Source organism: Zonotrichia leucophrys, chromosome 8, assembly GCF_028769735.1.
Source record: "Zonotrichia leucophrys gambelii isolate GWCS_2022_RI chromosome 8, RI_Zleu_2.0, whole genome shotgun sequence".
NCBI classification, from domain to species: Eukaryota; Metazoa; Chordata; class Aves; order Passeriformes; family Passerellidae; genus Zonotrichia; species Zonotrichia leucophrys.
In genome coordinates this window covers 19,538,025-19,565,381 of record NC_088178.1, presented here as the reverse complement: position 1 = coordinate 19,565,381, position 27,357 = coordinate 19,538,025, and the positions used below count along the sequence as shown (strand labels likewise).

Sequence of the window (27,357 nt, the reverse complement as noted above, 5' to 3'; positions counted from 1 at the left end):
TTTTACATTGCACAGCCATTAGCTGGCTGAGGTTCCTCACTGAATCACACTGCCACAATACTTCTTCATCCTCCTCTTCCTTTTCTCCTCACAGTGACCTCCTTCACCCAAGTGTTCCAGCCCAGTCTCTCATTGCTTTTATCTTAAAAACTGTAACCTCCCAGTACATCAGAACACAGAGCCAGGCAATTGACCCTGCAATGGATTATTTTGTTAACTCTTTTTGTGGGAATATCATAACATCCCTTCCCATTTGCTGTGGGCTCATTGTGATTCTCACTGTTGTGCAAGGACAGATTAATCGTATCTGGTTGCAAGGAGAGCTTGCCTTTACCATGGCACCATGTGTGATCTTATTGCCATCATGTAAAATAAGTAATATTAAATGTGTTCTGTGCTGGTTAGTTGGGAATTAGCTGGTAGATGGGAATTGGGATGATCAGATTCTGTCATCCAGCATTAAGTGTTATTATACACTTATGCATACGCCCTTAGGCAAATGGTTTTTTCCCCCCCTGTATTTTCTGTAAGTGTTACTGTTTACAATGATAGAGTTACCTTCAGTAGAGTAATTAAACTGTGGCAAATTAGGTAAACCTAGAATGCAATTAAAGTACAGTAAAAACACGTGTAAATGATAATTGTTTCATTCCCACAGGGGAAATGTGAAAATAATCTTTTCAATTGAGTATCATATCTAGAATCTTTACACATGCCAACTGACATGATTGTCCTTAAGTAATTTGTCTAGAAGTAATTGACTGCAGTATTAAAAAAATAGCTAAAAATAAGGAGAGCATCCTACTTTCTCACAGGTGTTTCACCTGCAGACTGGGGAGTTACCCAGGGGAAAAGCTGTGATCTTTCTGGGATTACATTCTCCAGTCCAGCTGACTGCATGGGCTGGAGATGAAAGGGGAGGACTAATTACAGGCTTCAGATTGGTTGAATTATTAACAATGGAGATCCTCTTGTCCAAAATAATAACCTTACTTGGCAAATTCATGAACCTGGAATAAGGCAGAGTGTGGTGCTAACTTCACCAACAATTTATTCTAAATTATTTAAAGTTATAGTGTGAATTCTGTTGTATGGAATGATCTGTGGGGATGGTAATCTTTCCATTAAATTTTGTGTGGTGTCACTGCAGATGGCATTTTCCTTTTGTGTGTTGTCATCCCTGGAAGATGGATGATTTTGAGTGAAGACTTTGGTGTGGATGTTTACATAAAATCTTTATTCCAAATGCGAATAAAATTTAAAGTTGATAGATGTTTTTTGAACCTTAAAAAAGCCTTTTTTTTTTTTTCTGAGCAAAACTGACTCATTTGCAACCAGTTTTAAAAGAAACTCTGCAAACCTCTGAAATGCAAATTTATTGAAATAAAACAATCCAGTCACCTGTCTCCTTGTGCTCCTGCAGCAAGGTGACTACCAGAGGAATAATTTCACGTAAAGCTTTCTCAAGTGTTTTTCCTTCATCCTCCAATTGAAGGATATGTATTTTTTTATTAAAACTGACTCTCAATTTTAATAATTTATTTCCTTTCTTCTTTTCATTACAGAGAAAGTCCATTGTTGCCGTGAGTTTCATTGCAGCATTCCTCTGTCTGATCATCGTTCGTCTCACAAATGAAGTAACTTTCCCTTTGATCCTAAACTGCTTTGGACAAACCAGAGTCAAGTGGATCCCATTTTCTAATGGCCAAAGGCAGCCTCTGAAAACTCATTATGGATACATAAATGTAAAAACACAAGAGGTAAGACCTGGTTCTAACAGCCTGACCAAATGGACCAGTAGATTTCTTTTTCTCCGATCCCATCCAATGCTTTTTTACAACCTGCCCAGTGTAAAAACTGAACAAGGGTGTTTCTGAACAAAGTGGCTATTTTAGAAGTCTCCTACCACTTTAAATAACCTTTGAAATTTTTAAAATTTCTGTCATGTCTGCAGTGGGGAGAGCAGTGAAGTGACCTCAATATCACCCTTTATTGAGTGAAACCTTGTTTATACAAACAAGAAAATCTTTCAGATTAATTTCAGTCCTTCAATCCCTCTAATGCAAAAGGGAATTTTCTTGTGTTTGTTGTAATAAGGTCCTAAAAATGTTTCATTTTGCCTGGGCTTCCCAAAGAAGAAATAGCTCATTTTTGTTTGTATGGGCATGAAAGAGGAAAAGGGAGTGATATGTGAAATGAGAATATGTGAGTCAAGTGAATATATAAAGCTAGAGGTTAGCTGGATTTTTCTGGAAGTATTGCATTAATACTTGATAGCTATTTCAAAACTAGGTATGTATTTGCATTCTGTACTTTAAAACTCACTGATGTGTATCTGCTTTGCAAAATACTTGCTGTGTGATAAAAACACTTGTCTGATGAAATTAGGTTTTACAGGGACCTGTGCTTTAAAGTGTCTTAGTTGTCGAAATTTCTAGCGCCATTTTTGGGTTTTGGTGGTGGTGGTGCATTTTCTTCAGACTTTTCCACTCTCTTTGCAATATTTGGAATCTTTTAAAATAAGGCAACATAAAAATTGAGCTCTTTCTATAATTTGTGATCAGTTCTGGTACTGTCAGTCATGAGAAATGCTATCAGACTTCCATTAACTGCTAGGGGTTTTTTTCGTATAAAATTACAGTTATTAATGAGTGAAATTCATTCACATAACAGCTTTATAGAGAACGAAAATACTTTACCACTTCATTATATTTAGGCCTGTAAGTGTGTTGGACTAGTTAGTTATTATCCTACCTTTAGTGGGTTAAATGTGGAACTCAGAATGAGAGAGATGCAGTTTTTAGGAGGAAGCTCCTTTTAAACATATGTAGCTTTTAATCAATATGTATGTCAATAATATGTAGCTTTTAATACAAAGTGTTGCATATACTGTATTGCTCCTGTAAGATGCAGCACTATTTTGGAGGCCATTATCTATAAAACAGAAAAGGGCGAAGCAGGTGAAAGGAGAACTGTTCAGATGTGAATGGTATCCCAGTGACAGGAATGGGAGGTGCTGGTGAGCTCAGAGGGGTTAAGGCTTCACCCAGCATCTTCCTCCCTCAGGAATGGGAGGGCACAGTGTTCTCCTTGTCCCTGGGTTGCTGCCAAAGTGGCAGGCGTGGAATCTGAATGAGGCAGAGCTGCCATGGTCACTGGATCACTATCAGTCTGAACTGATAACTGGGGAGGAGTGTGCTAATCCATTTTTATTCACCATTGACTTCATCAGAGGTTAGAAGTAGTTTGTGAGGGCCTTAATTCATTCCTAAATTTGATAGCACGCTTGGAAGTTCTAACAGTAAATGGAAATGAATGTCCTGAAAGCTGGTGACCGGTATCAATTTGTAACACATTTGTCTCAATTTGGCTTGGATCATGAAGGACTCCTTAAACTTAGTAATTTTAGTTGTTTTCCCTGTTGTATTTGCAGATTGCATTAATATTTGCTAATTAAAATGATAATGGAGAACCTGAACATGGTTTGCTTATTGTAAATGCACTCTTGACTTAATTATTCCCTGTGCGAGGGAATTTTTGAAAAACTTTCACATAGCTCATGTTCCTAACTCACACTCACAGCTTTCTCAGACTATGGTTTTTAGAACACATATTTTGTCAAATAAGCATTTGTATACTATTATACTATTAATAAAGCCAGAAAAATCTCAATTATTAGTTTCTTTATTGTGTCAAATACATTGAATTTCTGCTAATTTCATAAAATTTAGATATTTTCTATTTTTTTTTTTTTTGTGCTGCTGTGGTATGTAAAATAAGCAGAAAAGTTTACTCTATGAGACAGACTAATGCCCCAAACAGATGTGGCCAGGTTTTTTTGCAAAATGGGATACCTGGTGTCTCGTCAGGGACCAAATGATGTGAGGAAACAGCACCACAATGAATTATCAGAAAATAAAGTGATGGAAGGGAAGATAGGAGGGAAGGCTTTCAGAGATGTGAATTTTGGCTTCTTCTCTTCTATTGAAGGAATCTTTTTGCAGAATTCTTTGAATGAATTCTTTGTTGAATGTGCTCACATACTCCTAGAGTGTCCTTTGAATTCTGTCACCCACTGGTGTCTCCTGCTGTCTGATAGCACTCCCTCCTGTTCCTCAGCCACTTCTAACATCCTTCTTCTTTTCTTCACATTTGTTCTCTGTTCTCCTTTACCTGTTCCTCTCAGGCTGCACTCCAGGGTCTGGCTGCATGCCAACTCCTTAGTGTAACTTAAAAGTGCAAGGTCAACAAACTAGAGGAATTAGGATCATTTGCCACCAACCCAATCAGTCATCTGAAGTGACAGGAAGCTAGAAAATCTAGAATGAGCTACTTCTCTGCTTTTCCTGTCTCTCTATTGCATACTTACTTTCTGAAGAAAAAAGAAAATCAAACTAAAAAAGGCCCAACTCCCCAATCTTTTCCATAGCAATAAAAGTTTAAGTTAGGAGGAGCTTGTTTTTTGGGGGGGTAGGACTGAGTGAGATGAGACTTGAAAAATCTTATGAGATGATGGAAAAGCAATTACGTGGTTAAAATGGTGGTGTTTAATAATTTGTATTAAAAAAGATCAGGAAATATGATGATGTGAATATTAGTGTTTATCTCAAGTAAAAAACAATGATGTGGCTGTTATTAGGTATGATCAGAGGAATGCTGTAAAGACATTTTTCAAGGGTGTTGTGTATTTGACTTGACACTGTAGAACTGTGGGATTTTTATTATTAAAATCTGAAAAAAAAGATTAAAACTAGATGTATTGCAATATTTAATATAAAATGCAAAGAGAGACATAACTTAATCCACAATTAAGGCTGTACATAATACAGGGTTGTTGCTATGGTTTCCTTGATTTGTAGCCATAGCAACAGCTTTGGGAAAACTGTCTTTATGTACAGTAAATATATTAGATTTGAAATACAAATAGATGTGAAGTGTTGTATATACTGGGCCACTATGTCTAGACACATTTTAGTTTCACTTTGGAGATATTCCTGAAATAGGGGATTCTTCACCTGGAAAATCTCTATCCAGAGCCCACCCTCACTCCCCTCAGTAGGAGAAGATCTTGTAGTAGCCTTCCATGATGAGATCTCTCTTCCCTTTTCAATATCCACATCCAAGATGACTCCTTGAGATTTATGGGAAGCTCTGCTGCTGTTTTGCAATATTGCTGTCTCACTCAATACATGAATTTTGACCTTTCAGTGAGAAGGAGGTGTATGAACAAGATGACCTTTCTTTCCCTTATTTCCTCCACTTTGTGCCTATGGATTTTTGGTGAGGGGTCACATGAAATCTGTCTTTAGGAAATGTCATGCCTATCATGTGTTAGTTATTTTTATTCTATTCCTGGTGATTTTTTTTTTCATAGAAAATATTAATTTGATACAACTCCACGGTGGTTACCCAATTGAAACCTACTGGAATAAACTTCCCCCCACCCACATCAAGCTGATGTAATGACTCTTTTTGTATATCAGAAATGGGGAAGCAGATAAAAAGAAGCAGGTAGAGAAAATATAACCTTCCTCCTTCTTTCATGCCACTCCTACTCTACAAAGAGTTCTGGCAAAATTAATGAACATCATGTATTTAAATTGCAGCATTATGACATCAATTTAAAATCCATTAGCAGTTTGAAACTTTATGCTAGGCAAGTCTAATAGTGTTCTTGGATATTTGATTGTGCTTCCTGAAAGGTGAATATTGAATAGGTTTTTACTCTACCGTCAGTATTAAAATAATATAGCATTTTCCTACGTACGTAAAACCTGAAATATAGCTGCAATAACACTTGAAGCATAATTATAAAAGTATATTCAGGTACTGAACAATGATTAAAACTGTTCTTGGAAAAGGGTAAGTTCTGAGATGACCTAAAATCCCTACATTAAACTGCAGCTGTGAGATCTAATGGCTTCCTCTGAAATGAATTGTGAGGGAGCAAAGAGCCTTTGTGTCGTGAGCACTGAAGGATCCTGCATTATAGTGATGAGCACTAGATAGAAGGAATGTGCATTGCAGCACTTAAGACTTCTTAAAAATCCTGTCATAACTGCAAAACTCATCAGTACTGTATTGATACTGAAGAAATACATTTGGATCATATTATGCCATCCCATTTTGTCCCTAAACTGAACAGGCCTGGGTACAAGCATTAATTGCTCACCACTTGTGGCACACACAGCTATGAACATGTGGGACTGGAGTGCCTAAATCTGCTTCCTTTTTTTATTTTTCCTTTTTGCCAGAAGTTCTGTAGTAGAACTTGGCTTAAATGAATGCAGGTTTCCACAAATGAAATACCCCAGATATGAATATTAACAGGAGCCTACAGACCTTTGCGTTGTCCTTTTTATTATTCTTTTCAAAACACAATAAATTAAGTGCACTTAAAAATTACCTGAAATGTAGAGAAAAATTAACATAACCTGCAGAAATATGGGCTGTGATGTGGTCTCTGGCTGTAAGATAAGGCACATACAATTTCAACAATAGCAAAACCATAGCTGTCAACATGTCATAAGTAATCATTAGATGGACCCACACCAACCATGAGACACCACCTTTCTTACAAAACTTGAAAAACTAAAAAGTCATAAGGAAAGCAAAGAATGGGAGTGATGTTTTAATATTAGTTCCTCTCCTGATATGGGAAGTGAGAAACATTTTTCAAAAAGACTGAAATTTTGTAAGAAATAAAAAATATAAAAATGTAAAGCTAGCAACCAACCTGGGAAGGTTTGTTTTGCCTCTGTTAGTAATGGAGGAAAATGACACTATGAAATGTCAGTGGAGAATATTGGAGTGCTGTTGGAGAACAGCTTTGGGTTTCATCTCAGAAGAGAAGGTACCAGACTGTGAACTTGAATGGTGTGTTCAGCTGACTCCAGAGATGCTTGTTTCATACTTTTCTTGGAAAAACTGTGTCCTAGAGAGGCTAAAAAGCTGCATCAGCCAAAACTCCCTGTGCCAGAAAGTTACTTTAGTATTTAATTTCTGACACATGGATGACTTCTATCCTGTCTTTTCCTTTGGGATCTTGTTCTATGTTACAACTTAAGAATTCACAGGATATTTTGGTAGTAAAAGGTCATTTGTTTCATAGTAATTTATCATTTATATCCCTTCTAAGACACATTCTTTTATCACAGTTGCACAGTTACTCATTATTTCAGCCTCAGAAATAATGTAATAATAATAACAGTAATGAAAGTACAACTAAACATGCCGTATCATCTGGAAATATTTCTGCTTCCATTTTATAAATTTTCAGGAGCAATTTTCTTTGGAAGTATTGCAGAAGGATTAGTATTAGAAGGATTACATGACAATCACATGTAATGTGATGTAACACTTCACTTATATTTGTATTTCAAATCTACCTGTTAAACTGAGAGACATTCATATGGAGGATTGGTGGTTCCTGATCCCCCAACCCTGTTGTGCTTCCCAGCTGTACCAGAGCTCCCATTCCTGGCTCTGGGAGCCACAGGCACACACTCAGAAATAAAATTCCTGCCAAGGACTTTAACCACCAAATGAGCAACTCCAGGACCACATCTATTATAGAAATAAATCTCACTAAACAAATAGACCTCACCAGAATCCTCACTGCCCTCTTCCTCTTTCCAACCCTCTTTTGGCCTGGAAGAGGAGAGAATGATCCAAATAAGCGGCAAGGTCCGCTTGAAACCACTCAGGCTGCTATGAACCTACAGGAGAGAGGGGAGCACAGATAATGTGTGTCCTCAGTGGAGCAAATCCTGCCAGCTCAGCCATTCTCCTTCTGTATATATGGAATAAGCTTAGGTTTTTAAAGCTGCCACGACTCTGATGGTGTCTCATGAGGAAAAAGTCAAGTGCCAGGATAAATATATCAAGTATTCTATATAGAGGAATTAAATCTGCTCCATACAGAGCCTCAGTGTGATGAGTCAAGCAGTGCTGCCTGTGTGGCAGCTCTGCTTAAAAAAAAAAAAAACAGCTAAGGGACTTGAGAAGAGATTACTATCAGCCAGTGAGCTGTGCCTTCAAAAGTCAATCCCTAAAGAACCTGGGCTGGTAGAAATAAATGTCTGTGATGCAGTCATGGGCTGGGCTGATCTGCTGAATGGAGCTTATAGGTTATATTGCAGAAGGTCACTGGTATCAAAGATTTGCCGTCCACCTTGGTTATGTGTTATTTTCAGAGATTTCTTACACCTTCTGGAGGATTTTTTTCTACTGCTGCTGAGGGGTAGCTAATGTTAGTCTGCGTGTTGAGAAGACGCCAGTTGTGTTCTCCATGTGGAAAGTGTGAACAATGTCTCCCCAAAAGAGAGACACGACACCTAGAAAATTGATTTGGGATCATCTGGCAAAAATTCTGAAAAATCTTTTTAGAAGAAAAGCTGACTTTTGCAGTTAGCTAGTTTGATGGGCAAATTTCTGTCAGCAATGTTTTGTTTTAGTTTAAATGGCAGGTGGACCAGAAAAGTGAATGGAGTATTCTTTGGACTGGTAAAGAAAAGAGCAGAGAGGTTTGGTGTAATGTATTCTTGAGTGAGACCAAACCTCTGGGGAAAATAGGAAAGATGAGAAATGAAGGGAATGAAGAAGAACTTACTGATTTTACTTTGTATGAGGACTTCTGTTACCATGACATTATTTCAGCTTTTGTCAGTAATAGTTGCCAAATGCAGGATGAGCTGCCATTGGTGTAAGGTGAGGTGTCTCCTTGGTGTTCCAGTTCATCAGCTGGGAGAGCAGTGCCCTCTCATTTCCCCCCTGAATATCCTCCCACTACTGCTGTTTAAAAATGAGGATGCCTTCATCAAAAGAAACCCAGTGTCACCCTCCTGAGTGTATACTCGGAGTCCATTTCTCACAGAGATTCAAGGTGTCTGTTGCAGCACAGTGTCACAGTTCTGGATTTGGTGATGGCAGCTGAGGTGTGCTTTGTACTGGTGTATAAAATACACCATAGAGTAAAGAGAGCCACTAAAAATGGAATTCTGCTCTTACAATCGTTCTTACACAAGGGCTTCCTGCTGGCTGTGGCAATCAGTGAGCTCAACTCTTTGAGCTGCTGCCCAGCACAGCTCTTCTGGCAGAGATGCTCAGCACGGGGCTGACCCAGAGCTATTAATACCTCGGTGCCGGGAGCCGCGCGCGGACGCCTGTGGGTGCACATGTAAACACAGCAGCCAGAACGCTCAGGAGGCACACTCCCAACACTGACAGCCATGCCAATTGCTAGTTAGCTTTAAAGCCTCAGCCATCTTCCTTGAAAGCCTTTGCTTTCCAAGTTTGCTCCCATGGCCATCTGTCACAGCCTGCGTTTGGCAGCTCCGGGTTCTGCTGGGAGGCTCTGCGGATTGAGCACAGAGTTCTGTCTTTTGTGTTGTTCTCTGAGTGGGTGGAAAGTTTCATTCACATGAGCCTTTTCTCTTAGGCTTTTTGTTAGATTAAAATGTGAACCTTAAATGCATATTTGAGCTGTTAATCTGTGCTGTCTGCTCTCAAACCAGGATGGAACAGTTGGAGTGGTGTAAGTGCTGCATAGAGAGAAATGAGCTCAGAGACCCTCTTGGAGCAGATGCAAATTGTACCAGCAATAATTGCTTTTCTTGGGCTAGTTGCTCTTGTCTGGCTGAATACCTTAGTCTGTACTACCAAATACATGTTATTTGGTCTGTAAGAGACCTGCATAAATGCTGTATCAAAAATCTTATGCCCATTAATGGCAATACTATGCTGGCAGCGTGTGCATCTTAGAGCTCTGCTTAATAGACTTACAGTATCTGTTACAAGGAGCTGCACTTTCTGTGAGTTTAGCTGTAAATTTTGTGTACTCATCACAAATAATTTTGTAACTACCTCCAAACCAATAAATTATATTCCTACCAATGTTGGAAAGTTCATTGCAAATGGTGTCCGTGCAGCTGCACTCTAAAATGAAGACCAGTTTGATCTGGGGAGAGGTGAGAGGGAGAAAAATGAAGTTCTTTGTTACTTGCAATATTTCTTTCTTCCATCTCTATTTTTCTTTCTCTCTAATTGATATATTTTCTATATTGAGCTAGTCAGAGATTACAGTAATCTCTCACTTAGAAAAGCAGTTGGCCCATTAGATGAATAAATACCATGTTAAATGAAAATCCCCAAATGAGCAGAGAAATTACTAGAGTGATTTTGGGATTGTCCTCTTAATAACAACAATTCATCCTCCTTTTTAATCCCTAGCCCCAGGGATGCATATTACTGCCTTTACCTTTTCATACCAGGCAAGTCCTCTTTTCTGCAACTAATAACATCATTTTTTGAAGTAGCACTTCTTGAATTTGTCTTTAACAGTTTCTTGTAGTTAGGACCCAGAGTTTTGGATTTAAAATTGATGAAAATGCTACCAGTCTTAGATCAATATTTCTCCAGGGGATGGAACCTGCTTTGTTTCAGTTAGAGACTGAAAAGAGCACTCGAGGGTCTCGCATTATTATTACACCAGCCAAAGTGCAAGTTGGTTTGGGTTGATTTCCCTGGTTCTAGTTCAGGTTCTAGTTCACCCCCCCTCCTTTCTGCCTCTTTCAGTGCTGGTACCTAGGATTCACATTTGTAAAGAGAAAAATATAATTTCTGGAGTGCATCAAGTTGAAAAAGTGTATCTCTAAGCTTTTACACAGATGTCTTCAGACTCCTATGAAATGGCTGACTGCATGCTCAGGACTGACTCCAGAGTAGTTCCAGGGCAGTACACTGAAAGCTTAGATCAGCACTGGCAAATATCCTACAACAGAAATTAAATACCAAGGTGAAGGATAAAGTCTGGCCTTTAGGTAAAAACAATAACCCTATATTTGATGACATACAGTGTCTTATGGAATTGATCAATGAATGTCAGTTTTGTTCTCAGGTGTTTTGTGTGTAATTAATTTTATTGATTTATCAACATTTTCCAGCTTACAATACAGTTTCTTGTGTCATCTTATTCCTAACATGTAAAAGATTTGTAATGTCAATCCTATTTCCTATTAGCTCTTCCTTTTTAGAGCCAATTCGTGTTGTCCAAAACTGCTGATTTTTCTTCAGCTTCCCCTCCAGTTTGGCTTGCCCTTTACTGCCAAGAATTTATTTCACTAGATCATCAGATTTCCTCTTCCTCCAAAATATATTACTATTTATGCTTTGAAGGCATAGATTGGAGATTTAGGAGATAAGAGGCTGCTCTTAAGCCACCTATTGCTGCATTCTGCTCAAGGTTTGATTCCTGATGGAATCAAGATGTGGCCTCATGATGAATATATAGATCCAGTCTTCTGGTAGCAGCCTTTGGAAGAGCATCTGGAAATAGGTTTCAAAGCAGAAGAACCTGTGGCAAAGTTGTGTCTCAAGTCCGAGTTTGTTTTAAGTTTCCTTCTAATGTCCTTACTAGAATGACTTCTTTTTCAAATGGAGTGAGCCCAAAAAGAGTTTATTTGAAGCCACATCAGTGTTTCCCAAAGGCTGAGTGCAGCCCTTTTAGTGTTTCCAAGGCTGAACCAGCTCTCCAGTAAGAAGCCAGAAAAATGCAATTTTCTCAGACACATAGCAGATGGTGCTTCTTCATTAATTGTCTCTGTGGCAGACCTTCAGAAAGTCCCACAGGAGTGCCTTGGAGGTAGTGCGATCATCCTTTGGGATCCTCCATGCTGGTGAGGTTGCTCTGGAGCTGTCCTATTCATTTCTGCTCCAGCTGGCCCTTGGTGCAGAATGTGCCTTGTCACCATCAGTATATCAGTGACAGGGGGTGGAGCTGATGACATTATTGTAATGCAAATAATGATGATTAGTGTTGATCTTTTACTCAGAAGGGAATGGGCAGAGGAACAACCTGGAACTGTTACGAGCTTGCCTCGTTTTCTGTCCTGCTGCTGATGTAGTCCACAGTATTCTTGACTGCTTCAGGATCATCATATTTGTAAAGAATCAATGTTTATGAAGAGCAAGTAACATTTTTTGATGAAGTTACTTGTGGTCGTGTTCAAAAATTGAAATGTTATAGTCATATTGACTGTCATAAAATGATTGTGAATCTGCTATCCCAGAGAGATTATCCCTTATTACCATTGTATTACAGTCAGAACTTTATTGTCAGAACAACAACAAAAATAATCTTTGCACTGCACTAATGCTTCATTCTGATTGACAAAGGATGAGGCAATCCACATACTGTGACAGCAGTGCTGGCATGTATTATATAATGATATATAGCAACTTCCATAGGCTGCCATTAATTTCTGCATGAATCCTGTCTGTCTTTGATAAGCACGTGTAACTCCTAATAAATTATTTTGGAGCTGAGTGTAAGCATCAAGGAGAAAGGACTTCTGTAGGTATGGGGGCTGATGATAGCTGAAAATGGAAAGGTAAAACTGACAGATAATTGTAGATGAGAAGTCATTTTCAAGCAATAGACAGAGGTGATATTGTTTCCTGTTTGAAATTAGTTGCCACCTCTGCTGGCTGCAGTGCAAGGTAAGTTCTGCTGTAAAATCTAAATCGTTTGATCATTTGTTATGTATAGGCTGTTGATAATAACATAGGAACCAGCTCCCTCCACTTGCTCTTAAATGGCTTGCTCCCATTCTTCTGAGTGTTATCCACTCTTCATTTCCTGGGGAAGAAATGGCCCTCTGTGAGGCTGTTTATCTGAATAGTGCAGAAATAATTTTCTGCAAACATAACTATTACCATAACAGAACCCTTAAAAAAAATTACAGTGACACTCTGAGTTTTCTGAGATTAGTGTCTTCCTCTAAGGTCTCTATTTCCTCTGGTATTACTTCCAGTCCTGTTCACTGAAACTACAATGCTTGGCTGCCACAAATAGCATGAATAATGCATACAGTTTCTGCTCGTTTCAGTGTGTGCTAAATAGTTTCATATACAAAAAATAAAATCTAGAGCTGAAAGAAGCCAACTGGCCACTCATCATCCTGCTAGTACGTGACTGACCCACATTCCATGTTATCTCAGTTTTAACCTGCCTGCTGCTATAACTGCAATTCTTGGGCATTTACCCACATCCCTTAGAAGATCACATGGTACCACTTGAGTATTTTCTGAGATTGAGATATGGCAAATATTACAACTGTCTGTGTTTCTTTATTTCCTGTTTTTTTTAAAGATCTTAGATGCTTCTAGTTCTTATTCTCTTTTTTTCTTTCAGTGTGTATGGACACATGCAGTTTCACTTTTATCACCATGTTATCAAGCTAAATGCTCCTTTATATTTCCTAACTCATCCATGGAAAAAGCCCACTTTTCCCTCACTTCCTGGTGTTCAGTTTCCTACAACTCACTATGGGATTGAGCTGTAATGGAAGGCAGGAGATGATATAACATGGCCCCTCTGTTTCTAGATATCAAATTGCCTTGGATTTATTTTTCCTAACATGTCTTGGATCTTTTTCCATTAGATTAAGCTCTTCATTTTTTTCCAAGATGATGCCCACCATGTGACTTCCCTCATGCTTGTGCACTGTTTCTGCAAATACAATCAAAGTGCACAAATACAAATCTTTCTCCTGAAGATTGTAAAAATAAGACAGATTTAGCAAGGAATAGATCACAAATATGGTGTTGTATGAGGCCAATTAAAAAAAGGTATAGCACTGAAAGGCAAAGTGATTTTTTTGTTGGTTGGTTTGTGGTTTGTTGGGGTTTTTCTCCTTAGTTTGTTTCAGTCTATATCAGAAATCTTATAGTGGTTTAAATTATTCTTCAAAAAGGATTTTTGGCCAAAATTTTTCCCATTCAGTCTGTAGTAGTGTTCTTGCAGTTTAAATGCCTTTTTTCATTAGAGGAACAGTTTTCATAATGGAATAACAGGATGGATCTGTTAAGAAATTAGAGTTTCATTTTATGTTCAGAACACTTGATTTGTATATACATTTGTATTTCTTGTACATTCAGATTAATTGTTCAATTATCTAGGAAGCTGTATTCTGAATTCCTGAAAATCTGTCTTTTTATCAGTCTTTAGTAAATGGAAGAATGCCCCTAGTAATTTCCCTTCACTCACTAAGCGTGTAATTTTTCTTTGAAAAATCTAGTTTGTCTGGCAAGATCTTTATAAACATAAATATAATTTTAGCAACTACATATCACTAAGAGGCATTTCTATGTTAGATGTGTGAGTAGATATTATTGCATAATACATCTTAAAATCTGTTTGAATTTTTAAATTGCTAGAGGATTCATGAATGTAGGTTTTCTTTTTTTTTGCTTCTTTCCAATATGAGTATCTATCTCTCTATACAACCATTAGTTATTTCCCGATGCAGTGAAATATTTATCTACCTAAGGATGTCCAAGAGTTCTCTACTGTTTTGTATTTGAAATAGCATCATTTTTAAAAGTGCTCAGCACAGAGGCAGTGTCTATTATTTAATGATTGTGGTGATTTGGGAGGGGAAGGGTGTTTCTTGATTGCATGGTTAGGTTTGCTCCCAGTACCACTGAAGTGAAACCTGAGGTTTTCATGCTTTGTGGAACCTGTGAGTGTGTCTGCAAGATTCCTTTCCTGTTAAATAGGTGCCTGTTTGGGCAGGTTCACAGCCCAAACCCTGTCAGCCTTTGCAAAGCACAGCTCACAGCTCCATGCAATGGCTGTAAGAGCAAGGGAGCCTGAACAAGGTGAGGAAACATCTGCATAAATTCAGCACATCAGCCTGCCCAGCCCTGTGCTCAGAGGCATTTAAAGCCCCATGTTTTGCCCCTCCATAACAGAACAGTACATGGTAATCTGTAATATTTTCAGCTGTACTATAGGTTCTATTGTGAAAGGATGCTGAGTTTATTTTTGCAGCAGAAAATGGACTTGACATGAGCTTTGGTCCATAGGTAATAGGTTCTTGAAGGCTCTGAGTGTTTCTTTCAGCAAAATGCTAATCTGGTAAATTGGTACATTTAACAGTCATCTGGAAATGCACCCTTTTGTGTAATATGTAGTTGATTGTAACAATTTTGGATGCTATTTAATGGTGCCATCCTTAAACTTTCCAGTGTGATACTACCTAGAGAATTTGTTACTGATGAAATCATTATAGTGTTATAGAAATGAAATAGGTTGCTGCTGAAATTACCCTCAAAATCTAATTGTAACTTCACTGGAATTTTTCCCATGATGGATATTAAGTATATGCGTATTTTTTATTTTTATAGAAGCAGCAATTTTATTTGTGTGCTTAATTTTATTCCACTATCTATTATGTATGTATTACATTTTCCTTCTCATTTCCAGTTGTGGTCAAAGACAACTTTAGTCCAATTTGGTTTTTATCTGATATTCTTTTATTTTTATTTCTCCTGTCACATGAATGAAAAAAGCAACATATTTCCTTTCTTGAGACTTCCCTAGGATTTCTCAAGTTAACACAATGAAGAGCTCTATTTTATTAATACCTGAAATGATGCAAGACCTCTCAGTATCCTTGTGAAGGCTTTCTTAGAAAGAAAAACATATTTTATAATTTCTGGCCTTCAAATCAATTCAGATGCCTTTTTTGGGTTTTTTTTGGGTTATTTTGGTTTTTTTAAATCAAATCTCTTGTTGTACCCAAAATTTGCTTTCTAGGCTCATCTTTGTTTCAGACAGTGTCCAATTTAAAAACAAAACAAAGAAGAGAGATCTTACTTGTTTGTAGTCCGGAGCAATAGATGAAACCCTTGATCACAGAGGGAGATTTCAGGGACTGCCCAGGTTCCCAGGCAGAGGAGCCCTGCTCTCTTGACACTCTTACGTTATCTCTGTATTGTTCTAGCTCTTACTCAAAGATGAGATATCTCACTGCCTTCAGAGCAGCAGCCTTGCATTCATCAGGAGTTGTGCCATTCTTTCTTTCTGCTCTTGATCTTACAATATAGATTGATCCTGTAAGAGATGAAGAAATACCCATGTCTGTTCATCAGGTTCTGTCCCTGTAGTCACACAAAGCTGGGGCACAGGGTGGGTACATGGCCACGAGTCACCACTTTTGTCACCAGCCACAGAATCCACTTGACTGCTCAGAGAAAAGGGTGCAGAAACAGCTTTTACTTCCCATGCTCATGCTTCTTGCATTTCCCCCCTCTTCCTAAAGCAGCAGACTGACTGAAATATACCTAGTTTGGTAATTATTGTTGCAAATTTTCCATCACAAAACTGGAGATTCATGAACCCAATGTTCTAAAAATGTACAAGTTATGCCCCATCTGTACAAAATGTAATCATGTGTACTTGACCTCTGTGCTCTCATTGTTCTTGGAAGCAGTCTGCCCTTTCTCCTAAACAAAGAAAGCTTTGCAGAGTAAGGAGGGAAACATCGTTGGCCTGGTTTGGATAGCCGCATGGATTTCTATTATTTTGTTTCACAATTCCTCCCAAAGATTCTCAGATACCCAAAGCTCTTTGTTCAAAGCAAATATTTCTTAAAGCCATCATGCTTATGTCCTGCTGTTGGGAAAAATGCCGTGGAGCTGTTACCTTTCACCCAGGCTGTCCCCAGTGATGGGCAGCAGTGACCTTGCTCTGGTGTCTCTCTGCATGCAGGCAGCCTGAGCTGTGCAGAGAATCCCCCAAACCTCTGCTGCAGTGTCAGCGTTGGACACAAGCCCACGTCTCAGTCAGAGATGTGAATCCCTGACCTTCCAGTGGAGAGGCAATAGTGCTGCCAGCTGTGTTATGCTGACAGGCAAAGGACTTGTTTTTGAGATTCAGAAGTGAAGAAATTGGGCTTAACACAATGCAGAGTTCTAACTGTTGAAAAAATGTAGCCATAAACCCCAGACAGTCTTCAGTTTCCAAATTATTTTGTTTTCCAGGTTGCTGGGAGTAATTTGCTTCATTAATGCAGTTCTGCAGCACGAGCTATTTAAATTTTATCCCAGAACGAGTTCTTTTAGCTGAATAAAAGCCTTTTGAAAAAGCTGATTTATGTCACAGTCACAGCTTTAAATAGAGCAATTCTGGTTCAGTGGCGAAGCGTTGGGGTCGAGGTCCGTGGTGTGCCTGTTCTGAGTGCTGTGCATGGATTTGCATGCACACAGCTTGCATTAGCACTAACACAATTTGTGCACGTGGCCCCTGAGCAGCAGTTTAGGAAAGTAGCCCTCAATAGAGGAGATATTTACAGCACTGAAGCTCATGTTGGGAAATATGAACAGCTGTGCTCCAAACAGAAAACACACATCTGAAGTAAGACAAGCATACTGAAAATGATGTCCTGGCAGTTAACGTTTTTATTTATACACACTGCTAGGAAAAACTGAAAGGAAATATCGTTCTTTCAGGATTCATATGTTTTGCAGAGCTAATAGGAGAAAACACCTGTCATCAGAAAAGATTTTTGCTGATTATAATTTTTTTTCTTGCTGCATTTCCTGTAAGCGTTGCTACAAAAGAAATACAATTAATAAGTAAATGCTATGTCACTTGCTAATTATGTTTTACTAGCACTGCAATGGCCTCTCTGTACTTTGAATACTCAGTTGAAATCATTCCTCTAGAACATGTATTTGCATAGAGTTTTAGATTTAAATATTTTGAATTTTCAATTCTAATATCTCAGCACCTGCTGTGCACAGAAAGTGAGCACCTGAGAAAGGCATTATCCATCATGCTGTTATGGGAACTTTGTATTTACTTGCATAATGTCTCGAGCTGTCTGGTAGCTAAATCCCCACAGCAAGTTAAGAGAACTTTGCAAAGAGAAGTTTTAATTAATTTTAAATTTGACTGATGGAGCACATGCCAATACCTCAGATTTCCACAGCTGGGCTTCCCTGGAATTGAATATGGTATGGAATTGGTATGCATGTCTGTTTCCCAGTCCCTGTAGGGTTGGAGAGGCCTCCTTCCACTGATCCCCATGTTCAGGGAGCAGACAGGGCTCTTGAGGAGGCGTGGTAATTCTCTGCATGGACCATGCTGAATACTTCCCCTTCACAAACAGCATTGCCTGTGGAGAGTTTGAGCTGGAGAGGCTTTCCTTCAATAACACTTACATAGCAAAGCAGTTCTGTTTTGCAGATGTGGGACCTTGAGGTTGTTGTTTACCTGAGACATGGAGTAAGTCAGATCACAGCTCAGGGCTCCTGAGTGCAAAACTCAGACTTTTATTTTGCCTTGCTTCTGGGATGGTGGGCTTGTATGTCCAGGGAATAATTTGTATTGCCAAATGGAAAATTGGTAGGTGAAAGACACAAAAAGCAGTTTAGAACACAGTCTTGATAAATACCACTTAATTAGTTTACATAATGAATTTTGGAACATGACTATCTGTTAGACAAAAAATTTTGGACGCTTCTTTAATATGAATATTTTATTTCTTAATGACATATTAGTTGGTCAGGGGGAAATATTTTCACTAGAGCTAATTGGAAAAATATTTTCCCAATAATAATTTTGGCGTTATAATTACAAAGGAGAAATAGTGTGGCTACTGAAGTAGAGAGTGGTGTTCTGCTGCTGCCATTATTGCTGTATTAATTCAACTGACTGAAATCTGTGTGGAGAATGGGCAGGTTCTGGCCCTGCTGGACAACACAGGTGTCACTCTCATGCTGAGAACAGATTTCTTGGCTTTTTTTAATATCCTTTTCTACATATGAAGTTGACATAATACTAGTAAGGTTGCAAAGTCAAGGTTCAGGAACTGGGGAATGCCACAAATAAAATAATTCGTCTACTTTTGATTCAGAATTCTTTGATGTATTCATGGCTCTGCAGAGTGGGATAACTTCAACCTCATTCATTGTCCAGATTTTACTTTTTTTGGTGCTGGGTGGAAATGTTTAAAGAAGTTGCTAGGACTACTGCCTCATTTGCTAAAGAAATGAAAATGTGTGAAGGAGTTGGGACACTACAGGAATGGAAGGCAAGGCTGGCACAGTCATGTGTTAATGCTGGCTGCTCTATTTTATTCTTGCCTCTGTTACAGAATTTCCTTGTGATTCCAATCTAATCAAGCCATGTTTTTACTAATTGTGTGTGTTTACTTTCTGAATGCTTAGTTTGAGACCCTTGGGTCTGATTTATGCAGCACAGAGATAGCTCAAGTCAATGAAAACTATTTCAACATATAAATTACCAAAGAATTCTAATTGCTTCAGGTTCTGTACGCCAGCGAGTGTATTCTTATTAATTTAAATTACAACTTTCACTTAAATTTCTCAGACCTCTTTAGTTGAAGAGGGCTAATACAATCTTTTCCTGTCTCTCTTTAGAATGGTGTTTGAGAAGGGAGGAGCTACTGTGAGTACTGAATGACAGCCCAGGCAGAAATTAATAAGTCTCAGAGCAGGGTGTGAATAATGCTCAATAAATGAGGCATGGGGACACATTGACTAATAACCAGAAAACAAAGGCATTGAGTAGCTGCTCATTATGTCAGTCAGTGCAGGCAGGGGTCCAGTGGAAAAAATAGTAGGTGGTCAGGTAATTAAAGATGGTATCATAGTGCATGCACACAAGGTTGCCCAATTAGGGCTGCACAGCAACTCTAATTCTGACACTTCCCTAAATTTTCAGTGCTTGATTTTACACATTTAATGTTCCCTAGCATATTTTTGGTGTATTTACATATATACCCTCCCCCATTGCCTCCTTCATTGCCAAACTGTTAATTAGGTAGAACTACTGAGAAATGCAGTTGGATAAACAGGGCTTTGCAATGAACCTTGGATATGATGCTGCAGAGCAGGAAACCTCAGGCTGCCAGAGCTTTGAAGGGTTTACATCAGTGATAATGAATTTTTCTTTGCTTAATTATTTTTAGGAAGTTATGTTTTCAGTGCAGTTTGGTTTTTTACTCACCATGTTATGTTATTTCTAGGCCTTCATGGCTGATGATGGTCTGGATGAAGCAACTTTTAATGAGATGTGTAATAAGACTACTGTGGGTGTGAGTAGTCTTTAGCTATGGCCCTCATTTAAAACATTAATTTTATTTCATCCACATCTTTTGGAAACTTGTGAACTGCAGTTAGATACTTTGGTTCTCAAGTACAGCTTTCTACTTGGCATTACCTGCCTGTATGATGTGGAACTTTTCAGAATATCACAGAACAACAATAAAAACAGAAGTAGAAAAATCGAGAGACTGAGAAGGGAGAATTGAGGGACAGGAATGTAAATAAGCTTTATTGAGGCATTTTGTCTTGTGCATGCCAATAAATTATTTCCATGCTACAGTGATGCTGTTCTCCTGAGCTGCTCCACCACAATTGCACTGTAAGTTGCTTTACCTGATGTGGGACTCCAATATTCTGAAATTTGGCCTCACTTGAGTAGGAAATGGCCAAGGGTTGAGCAAGGGCTGTGTTGCCTGTGCTCCCTGGCTGAGGGGAGATGCCTGCGTGTCTCAGCTGATGCTGTCACACACCAGGTCCCCTTCACCCCCCTGACTGAGCGCAGGGGCCAAAGGGAGGATGTGGGGTGAGTGAGAGCCTCCCTTGCCAGCCTCCATTCCTGAAGGCACCTCCTTTGCACAGACCCCTGCGTGGGCTGGGCTGTCCCTGACAACTTGCAGAGTTTAAGAAGCAGTCTTGTTTCCTGGTAAAATTAAATTCTTACATTTCTACTCATGCTGGATCTACCAAAGGGACTGATGGTGTTGTTGGGTAATCTTCAGCATTAGTAATAGCATCAAAATACAAACCCAGGTGATAGAAAGGATTAGAAAGCTTGAAAAGCTGAGCCTTTTTTCACCTTGCCCTCTCAAGATACTCATAACTCAATTAATTTCTTTCCCTTTTCTAAGATTTTGCCTGAAGTCAAAAGGTGTCATTATGGTGACAAGAAATCACAAATAAAGATGTCTACATTATGTGTCAAACCATGCTGACATCATCTTTAAAGCACTGTGTGTATTTTTTTGCAGAACCAGTTCTTGGACTGAGTCAAATGTGCTATAATTAAACATTGATTCACAGGAATGAAGGAATTTTTTTTCTGCTTTAAGGAAATGGATTTTAGGCGAGTAATGGAACAAAGGAAGCATAGTGTAACTTTGGTTTTATGTTAGAAAATAAGCTGCAAGTGACCTTTTACTTGCACCTAGAACTTAATATTTATTTTAGTTTTCCATTAGTATTGTCTTTAGTTGTATCTTTTCCTTTTGATTGTTTAGCGTACAGGAATTCTGGCCTTTCACAAAGTATCTAAAGCTGCAGTGAAAATAGATGGCTGACTCTGAAATGATATTTACTCTTTTATTGCAGTTTTCATATCAATTTTACCAGACTTTTACCAAGCTTTCTATTCTTATAAACCTTTTTCTTTTAGAAACTGTATGGAAATAATTTGGCAATGAATCACATAATAGCATAGCCTCGTATTGTGAAGCCTTCTGGAATATTTTGTTGAGACTTGGATTGTTATGGCTCTGAAAGTCATGGCGTTTATGTAAAATACAAAATTTTTTCAGAACCATTGTTAATTTGAGCTCCATGGCTGAATGTTGTGACCCCTATTTTCTAGGTAAGGATTTGTAGAGTCACATTTTCCTCTCACTTCTGTTCATGTGAACTGAAATCAGAAGCACAGAGAGCACAGATAAATGATAACAAACAAGGATGATGGGTCCAGCCCAGTACTTACCCAGAACTTACAACATAATCTGCTGCTACACTTAGGATTCTTCAAGAAGCTGGTCTTGTGGTGTCCAAATGCCCTGCCTTACATTGTTTAAAACTCACTGTCTTGGATGGACTAGTAGCATTTAAGTGCTTAGACAGAAATTACATTTGTGAAATCTTTATTTCCTTCTGATACTTCTTTAGCAAAACACCTCAGCTCATGCTTAGCCCCAGAAATATTAAATGGAGCCTCATCCCAAACAAAATAAAAGCATTGATTTTTTTTCATGTGATTTGGAATGGATTCCAAAGCATTTAAGCACATTCTAAATTCTGTATTGGCTGAATTACCAAAAATTTGTAATAGATAAAAAATTTCAAGGGAGGTAGTTAATGCATGTACACTGAAGGCAGTGAAGCTAGGAGACGTTTACACTACATGAGTATTCCCTGAATTCTCTTTCCTTTTTTCTTTTTTTTTTTTAACAATTTGATTCTATCACAGAAACCTGTGATTTTGGTTGATTTTTCCTGCTGTATTTTTCATCCACAGTAAGCATCCTTTTTGCAAATAGCGGCTCAGGATGCTCACTAAAGTATTTGCAACATGGTCCTGCTTGTGATCGTTTCAGAAAGTGACACCAATTGAAAATAAACTGTACAGTTGGCTTTAGTGTATAATTTATTGTAACCTTCAAATCCACTCCTTGTTCTGGATATTGTACTGTCCATTTCTTCCTTTTATGATTCAGTCTATGTGATTTTTACTACCATTCCGTCTCAGAAGTTTGCACTTCACCATTCTTTCTTTCTTTTTTCTTTCCAACCCTGTTGGAAAACATGGGTTTAATCTTTCAAAATGAACCTGGATATGTGTGGTATTTACAAATTTTAATTTCTTGGTTAGCTTCCCAGAACATGGGCTGATATCTATATGTAATTAAAAAAAAAAAAAAAGAAAAAAAAGGAAAAAAACAAACCAGAGCAACCAAACAAAATAACAGAAGTCAGTCTGAATGAGCTGCTGTCCCTCATTCCTCCTTGTTTTGGTGCAATGTGGTGTAATTATCTGCACTGTGGATACAGAGATATCTTTGAGTTTTTGCAGTATAATACTTTGCCACTCTTTTGTGATAATTGCACAGAGCTTGCTGATGTTTTGTCCCAAAGCTATGATTTCAGCTCTCCATAGTCTTGCATTTAAAAGCAGCCAATTGAGATCAGCTCCTGTGGACCTGAATCTTTCTCTTCAACTATCTGTGCAGATATAGCTTATTACTAGTTTTATGCTAACAATAAAAAGCAATAAAATACATTTAAGCAGAGATGAAAATATGTAGTGAAGCCTTTTTTAAAAAAAATCTACATGCTATTTGCATATTTAAGATATATATATTGTCTGTCATGGACTGAAAATATATGTTATGCTGGAAATTACTCCATTGTGTGTAAAAAAAGCCTACTGGCTGGCATGGAAGGTTGCAAGTTCATTTCTTTCTCCTTAGCAGAAAGTTTTTGCTATCCATTTTATTTTTATGTTTTATTTACATTAGATGCCCTGATTTATTTTCTTTGTAATGGCAAAAATGGTATTAAAAAAGCTCCAGTGGTTCTAGTAGGTACACATATGGCACTACAGATTCTCTACAGTAAAACCTTGGAATGTTCTGTTTACAGATATCCTTGTTTCCTTGTCTATGGAAAGATTTATAGCCAGCTCTGTTTTCTGTCTTTTTCAATGCCATGCTTTCCTACTTTAGAAATCAATCTGCTAGATGAAGCAGTATCACATCAGGTTTTGAGATCCAGAAAAAATACATCTAGCCATACACCTTTTTCTTTGCTGAACTGCAAGAGGTTTTTTACACACAGTCTTCCTCTTTGAAAAAAGCCCACACAAACTCTCATGAGTCATCTTTCCTGTGAGCACAGCTCAGCTGGGCTTGGTTGTTGGATTTGCCTCTGGGTTTGGAGGCTCTGGAGATCATCTTGTCCAGCCTTCATCCCCAACCAGAGTCATCCAGAGCAGATTGTTCCAGGCTCTCTCTCCAGCTGTGCTTGAATGCCTCCATGGATGGTGACTTCCCAGCATCTTTGGGCAGCCTGTTCCAGGAGCCAGCCACCCTCACAATAGGGAAGTTTTTAGTATGTTTGACTGGAATTTCCTGTATTTTTGTTCATGCACATTATATCTTGAGTCTGTCGCTGGGTGTCACCGAGAAGAGTTTGCTTTCACCTTAACTCTCACCCACCCCAGTCAGGTATTTATACCAAATCTTTGAACAGGACAAAGCCTTTCTCTTGGCATTTAAAGCTGTCAATTCAGACTTTCCCCCCGAGCCAGGATCCACAAGGTAAATATTGTATATGTTGCTAACTGTCTTTGAGACTTTGGCCCCTTATGTTCCCTGCCATCCCTGCCTACCTTCTGCCTTATTAAACTTCTATTCCCATTCCTTCCTCCCTGCATCTGTCTGTGGATTCTCCCCATAGGAGAGAGCAAATGTTACACAGCACAAATACAATTGCATAAAAATGAATATTGCCTCAAACTGCAGTATTTTGGGATTGAGTGAACATAAGCAATAGCTGACTCCAGGGATAATGCTCCTGATTGTGAGAGGCCTGTTCAGATGGAAGTGCTATTTAAGGTGACACTATTAGACTTAGAGTCCAAGGGAGTGTGAGTTACATGACATTTGTTACCCGTTTGCTCCATGACAAGAAAAATTTGTTTCTTTGAGAAATAACTTGGTATCAGAAGTAACCCTGATGGCCACTGCACCAGTTCAGAAATGGATATGGTTGCCAAAGGTCAGACTCCTAAATTTGAAAATGCACCACATCTTGTCTGCTCTATGCTGTTTACTGCTTCTTCACAGGGGTTGTTTCATTACCCTGCTAATTACCCCTCATCTGTGCTTTTACATAGCCCTTCAACAATTTCTCCTGTTTATGATAAAGGTGTTTTTAAAAAAATCTGTCTTGGTTTGAAGCATATCTGTTTTCATTATTATTTCTTATGTATCATGCTTTTTTGCAGAACAGAATTGATATTTTTGTGCTCAGCAAAAAGGACAAGAGTAAAAAGTAGAGTTATATACCAGAAGCAGTATCTCTCTTCAGAAGAGCACAGCAGTTTTTCAGCAGAAACTTGTGCAGTCTCTTACCTTCCTTTGTTCAGATCTCTCTGTAGTGGCTTACAATTCACAGTGAAGGTTTCTTATTTCTGCCACTGGCATAAATGATTTACCCAGAATTTCAAGTTTATATTAGTGTTAAAAGAGAATTAAGTCCTCTGTGCCTTTTCCTTTGTCTGCATTATCAGACTGATACAAACTTGGGTGTGGGTATTGGACATTTTTTCTTTTTTCTAAATTGTCAGTGTTATGGATTCTGGTAACACGAATAGTGAAGATATAAGTAAATAAATGAAATAGTGGTGTAAAGGTTGTGGCTTAGAGAGAATCTGAGCATGATTGTGCAGAATCACAGCGCATCGGCATTTACAGTCTGTGTTTCTGAAGCCTGCAGTTGTTATTTTGCCTTGTAACCTCTCCTGCCGTTGTGGCTGAGCCCTGGCTGTGCAGCCGCGTGCAGGGGGTTCTGTTTGCAGTGAGCTCTGTGCGAGTGCAGGGTTTGCTTCCCATACAGGAGCTGTTGTGAACACACTGATCTCTGTCACAGGGCGTCACTCACTGCCGTAACTGATCTGCAAATGTGGAGGCCAGCCTGGAGTTCTCTGTACAAGTTCAGCTGCAGTGGTGGATGTGGAAATCTGGTGTAGCACTGATGCATTTCCACAAATTGTGGGGTTTTTTTGATGATACACTGAAAGTCATGAATGACAAGACCTCTGGGATGCAGGGGAGCATCAGAGATCCCACACAATTCTCCTGTTTTATCAAGGCTTATTGCCTGTGGAACCTCTGTTTTTACAAGTGATACAGTTACTTGATTAGCAGGTAAACTTGGAACCAAGCAACCCATGAAATGCAAATTTAATCTGTGGGTTTTTCCTAGGCCAGTAGGGTCATTCACCTTGCAATGGCTTTAAAACATTCATAAGTGCTTTTCTATTGTCTACATTGTCAAAGGTAGTGGCCACAAAGTGGCATTTCCTTACTGCGGGATGTGTAGGGTGTCTCTGCAGTAAAAAAACATATGTTTGCCTTCACAGGAGAATTCTACCAAGGAACTTCAGAGCACAGCAGGCTTATGCTCTGTAGTCAGAAACTTTCTGCAGAAGCTTCCTTTAGGGCTTCATTGCCCTTGAGTAATTTGTGGCATCTGATTCATTTTCCCCTGGCAGCTATATATGAAGATGATGCTAACAATATGGCAAAGACTTTGGAAAAGTGTCAGGGAAGAGCTGATCAAAAACATGTGAAAATGCACACCCTCAGACTGACTTTAAAAGCAACATTTTTTTGCACATATAGAAATTCTTATTCTTTAAATACACATTCAACACCACAGTTAGTGTAGACATATCATTATTCCAGACTGTGATATGTACATCAGGCAGCTTTTTTAAAAGTAACTCATGCAAAATATTATTTATTTAAGCAACCTTGAAAGCAGGGTCTAATTGCTTATCATTTGACAGAGCTTGCAATAGAAAAGAATTTGACATCCTTTCTCATGATGAGTGGTACTTTATTGCACAATTTCTCCTATTCTTTGTTCTGAAAAAAAGAAAAAGGTGGCAAGTCTAGAGCTATTATAAACTCTGAAGAAATACAGCTTTTACACAAAGACAGCTTCATATCTACTGTTGTCAAGAAACAGAGGTTTGGTAGGAATGCTTCAGGTAACATTTGAATAGATATACAGAAAAGAAGGGTTGATTTCAGTCCTTCTATTGCAGTTAAAGTAGGATTTCAGCATAAATCATAAAAGGTGATGGGCTGGTGAGTATTTGTGGTTCAGTTTCCTTTTGCTGTAGCTTGAACTTGAAAATCAGAAGTGCATAACATTGTACTAAAACAACTGTTAATAATTAGGAAAATTCTCTTGACTTTCTGAAATGTTTGAAGCTGTTATCTTTACTGCTGCTTGCATTATGGATAACCTGATCTGTTCTCATTTTACTGATTTCTCTGTCTGGGGATCAAGGTTTGCCAAATTGCAGGTTGCTTTATTAGAACATGAGTTCCATCCATCCACACACATCTGCCCTGGTACCTTTTTGCTAAAGGATACCTGGACAGCTGCTTTTCTGTGCAGTGCAGGGCACAGTGCTGAGCTAGAGACTGCAGCACAGAACATTATCTTCTTTCTTTAGTGTCACCCAAGAAGGCTGAGTTGTGAAGTACTGTGTGCACATCAACTTACTAAAATTCACAGAATTGCAGAAAATAGGATAAGAAAGGACTTCTGGAGATAGCAAGTTTGTAATTGTGCCCCTGGCAAGACTTTTTATAACTATGTTTTCATAAAGAAAGCTGCTTAAAGTCTAACTGGAAACTAGCTAGCACCCTGCTAATGTAGAACAGACGTGAAGAATCCTTTGCAGCATATTTTACATATTTGGAAACATTTATCACAGCTCCTCCATCTTCTCCTTCTCCTTCCATTGCTGGTTAATTTTTCTATGGCATGGATTATTCTTTTTGCTTTTTCTGGCTTTTCAGCAACAGATCCAAATCTGTGCTGAAGTTGAATGCCCAGACTGAATTTACTATCAGTGCTGCTGAACAGAGTGAAAAGATAATTTCAAAACCCTTTATGTATGTCTCAGGATTATGTTTGCTTTTTTAAGTTGCTAAAACC

At 38.5% G+C, this 27,357-nt stretch overlaps 1 protein-coding gene across 1 annotated transcript in view; it reads left to right on the top strand.

Annotated features, from left to right (window-relative positions):
- ST6GALNAC3 (ST6 N-acetylgalactosaminide alpha-2,6-sialyltransferase 3) overlaps positions 1–27,357 on the top strand; it is a 215,333-nt gene that overhangs the window by 97,093 nt on the left and 90,883 nt on the right. Inside the window, exon 2 of the mRNA XM_064719679.1 lies at positions 1,566–1,760. Within this exon, the coding sequence (XP_064575749.1) occupies positions 1,566–1,760 (195 nt within the window). The remainder of the gene's footprint in view (positions 1–1,565; positions 1,761–27,357) is intronic.